This window comes from Brachypodium distachyon, chromosome 1 (genome assembly GCF_000005505.3).
Source record: "Brachypodium distachyon strain Bd21 chromosome 1, Brachypodium_distachyon_v3.0, whole genome shotgun sequence".
Taxonomy (NCBI): Eukaryota; Viridiplantae; Streptophyta; class Magnoliopsida; order Poales; family Poaceae; genus Brachypodium; species Brachypodium distachyon.
This window is the reverse complement of record NC_016131.3, coordinates 47,929,976-47,932,411: the sequence shown is the minus strand read 5'-3', so window position 1 is coordinate 47,932,411 and position 2,436 is coordinate 47,929,976. Positions and strand designations below refer to the sequence as shown.

General features: G+C 57.6%; 1 protein-coding gene across 1 annotated transcript; it reads left to right on the top strand.

The window, feature by feature from the left end:
• Window positions 1–549: 549 nt before the first annotated feature.
• Window positions 550–1,704, top strand: LOC100835488 (GDSL esterase/lipase At5g45920). Its single transcript, XM_003561039.2, has 2 exons — window positions 550–1,243; window positions 1,343–1,704. The coding sequence occupies exons 1-2, from the start codon at window positions 687–689 to the stop codon at window positions 1,515–1,517; spliced, it is 732 nt and encodes a 243-aa protein (XP_003561087.1). The 5' UTR covers window positions 550–686; the 3' UTR covers window positions 1,518–1,704.
• Window positions 1,705–2,436: the final 732 nt, after the last annotated feature.

Below are 2,436 nucleotides of genomic sequence, written 5' to 3'. Positions count from 1 at the left end.
CTAGCTTGACCGTTTGTGAACGGCCCCCGCCCACCCTTCCCCGGGATCCGGGCCGGTCCACCATGGCGGCGGCACAACAGGCGCAGCCTCGCGCGCCCATCCATCCACAGACAGGTGCATGCCCCCGACTCGCGGTTTGCCCCTCGTAAACCGAGCCGACCTACAGATTAGGCCCACCCGGAAAGGATATACACGCGCCCGGTGTATCTGGACAAACCACTGGGCCTCCAACTGGTTCGTGCTAGGTGGGTGGGGCTTGCGGCGCCCGTCGGCCCACGTCTCTAAGAAAAGCAGAGCAGAGAGGACAGAACAAATGAAGAGCAAATGATCGGAACAGAGGCGTGTGTTGCCGCCATATGATCAGAGCAGGAAGAAGGGCATCCGAACTTCGATACTCATCAGGCACTCACTCAGCTTGTCCGTACCGTGAGGTACTGAGCCACAGACATCACCTCATCAGAACATTCTCTGCCCCCAATCAAACGTCGTACGTGACGTATTGATCAGGCGGGCCACACTCCTCCATGCAGCAGAAATCGCATACGCAGCCAGCCGCAGCTGCCATTCGACCGTCTTTATAAACCCACATGCCGATCCGGCCGTGACCATCATCGTCGTAGTTCACGCCTAGCTTCAGATCACAGCCAGGAACAACGAGAACAAGATTAGGTCGAATTCGAAGCAAAATGAGGCCGTCGATCGTGCTGTTCGGGGACTCGATCACGGAGGAATCCTTCGGTGAGGGCGGCTGGGGGGCTTATCTAGCCAACCACTACTCCCGCTCCGCCGACGTGATCCTGCGCGGGTACAGCGGCTACAACACGCGCTGGGCGGCCCGCGTCCTGGCCCGCGCCGTGACCGGCATCCCGAGCGCGTCCGTGGCCGCGGTCACCGTGCTCTTCGGCGCCAACGACGCGTCCCTCCCCACCCGCGCCAGCGCCTTCCAGTACGTGCCACTCGGCGAGTACAGGGAAAACCTCCGCGCCATCTGCGCGCTTCTCCGGGACCGGTGGCCTGCCGCCGCTGTTATCCTTGTCACGCCGCCACCGGTGGACGAGCGAGGCCGGCTCCGGTTCATCGGCGGCGGCGGCGGGGACGGGTCCGGGCTTCCTGAGAGGACGAACCAGGCCACGGGGGAGTATGCAAGGGCTTGTGTGCAAGTGGCTGTGGAGTGCGGGCTTAGGGTGATTGATATCTGGTCCCGGATGCAGATGTTCCCCGGCTGGGAGACCTCATTCCTCAGGTACTCTACTTACTTGCCTCTGTTTTGCTTCCGATCATGCGCTGATGAATCTTGGTAGGGATGACAAGATTTTTGGAATTTTGGCTGCGTTATTTGCAGGGATGGGCTGCACCTGACGCCGAGGGGGAACCGGCTGCTGTTCGAGGAGGTGGTGTGGGCGCTGGGAGACGCCAACCTCAGCCTCGAGGCGCTGCCGGCCGACCTGCCGCTCTGCAGCGACATCGACCCCGACAACGCCGCCAAGTACTTCGAAGAGGAGGAAGAAGAGGAGTGAGGCTTGGCAATTGGCAACAGGGCAATATTTTGTTGATATCGAAAAAGTCTGTTGTTTGTTTCCCATGCATGTTGGGATACTCACTTTGTTGTGCGCATCCGTTATTTGTTCGTTTATGCTTTGTTGCTGTACGCATTCGTTATTTGTTCAAAAAATGTCCAATAAAAATAAATGTGTTTCTGGTGCACTATGTAGTTGTGTTTTCTAGCAGATGACAAAAAATACAGTATACCCCTATGTATAGCCGTAGTTATTTTTGAGCAAGGATGTTCTGTAATTTGGGAGTGCTGTGGCGCGTCCCGTTGCCCGATATTTTGTCGTTTTGCTTGGGCAGAAAAAGGAAACGCAAGTTGCCTGCTGGGCTATCCACCAAATGTCTAGGGTTCTGGGCTTAAAAGCCTGTTAGGCGTGGGACAAGCTAATGATTAGCCTAGATTATGGGTTCGGGGCCGGGTCCAGCCATACCGGACCCGGCCACCCTCAGCGCGACCCGTAACCGGTACCGGGTCTAAAAATTTACCAAACCCGGACCCGTGGGTATACCCGACCCGGTTACTTTTAGAAGAAAAAACAAAGAAAATTGCAAACAGGACGTGCACTTTTACAGAAAAGATCCCGAACTAAAAAAGAAAAAAGCAATCAGGTCCTATGACCACTTCTCCATCGCCGGTGTTGGATCTTCGACCGGAGTTGAGCGGAGACGGCGGCGGCGGCTGGAGGAGGTGCGCAACCGGCAGGAGGAGGCGCCGCAGCAGCCTGGCTGGAGGAGGCAGGGCCGTTACCGCAGCCTAGGGTGATGAGGCAGCGGCGGCTCAGAGGATGAGGAGGCGGCGGCGGTGGCATCCGATTGCAGTCAGGATCAGGAGAGGGAGACCTAGGGAAGATGGAGCCTGAGCCATCGAGGTGGGGATGGGGATCG

Excerpts from the sequence above, each read along its gene's own strand:
- LOC100835488 (XM_003561039.2), top strand. The coding sequence starts at position 687 with ATGAGGCCGTCGATCGTGCTGTTCGGGGACTCGATCACGGAGGAATCC. Across the intron at positions 1,244-1,342 it reads TGGGAGACCTCATTCCTCAG|GGATGGGCTGCACCTGACGC; the intron begins GTACTCTACTTA and ends CGTTATTTGCAG.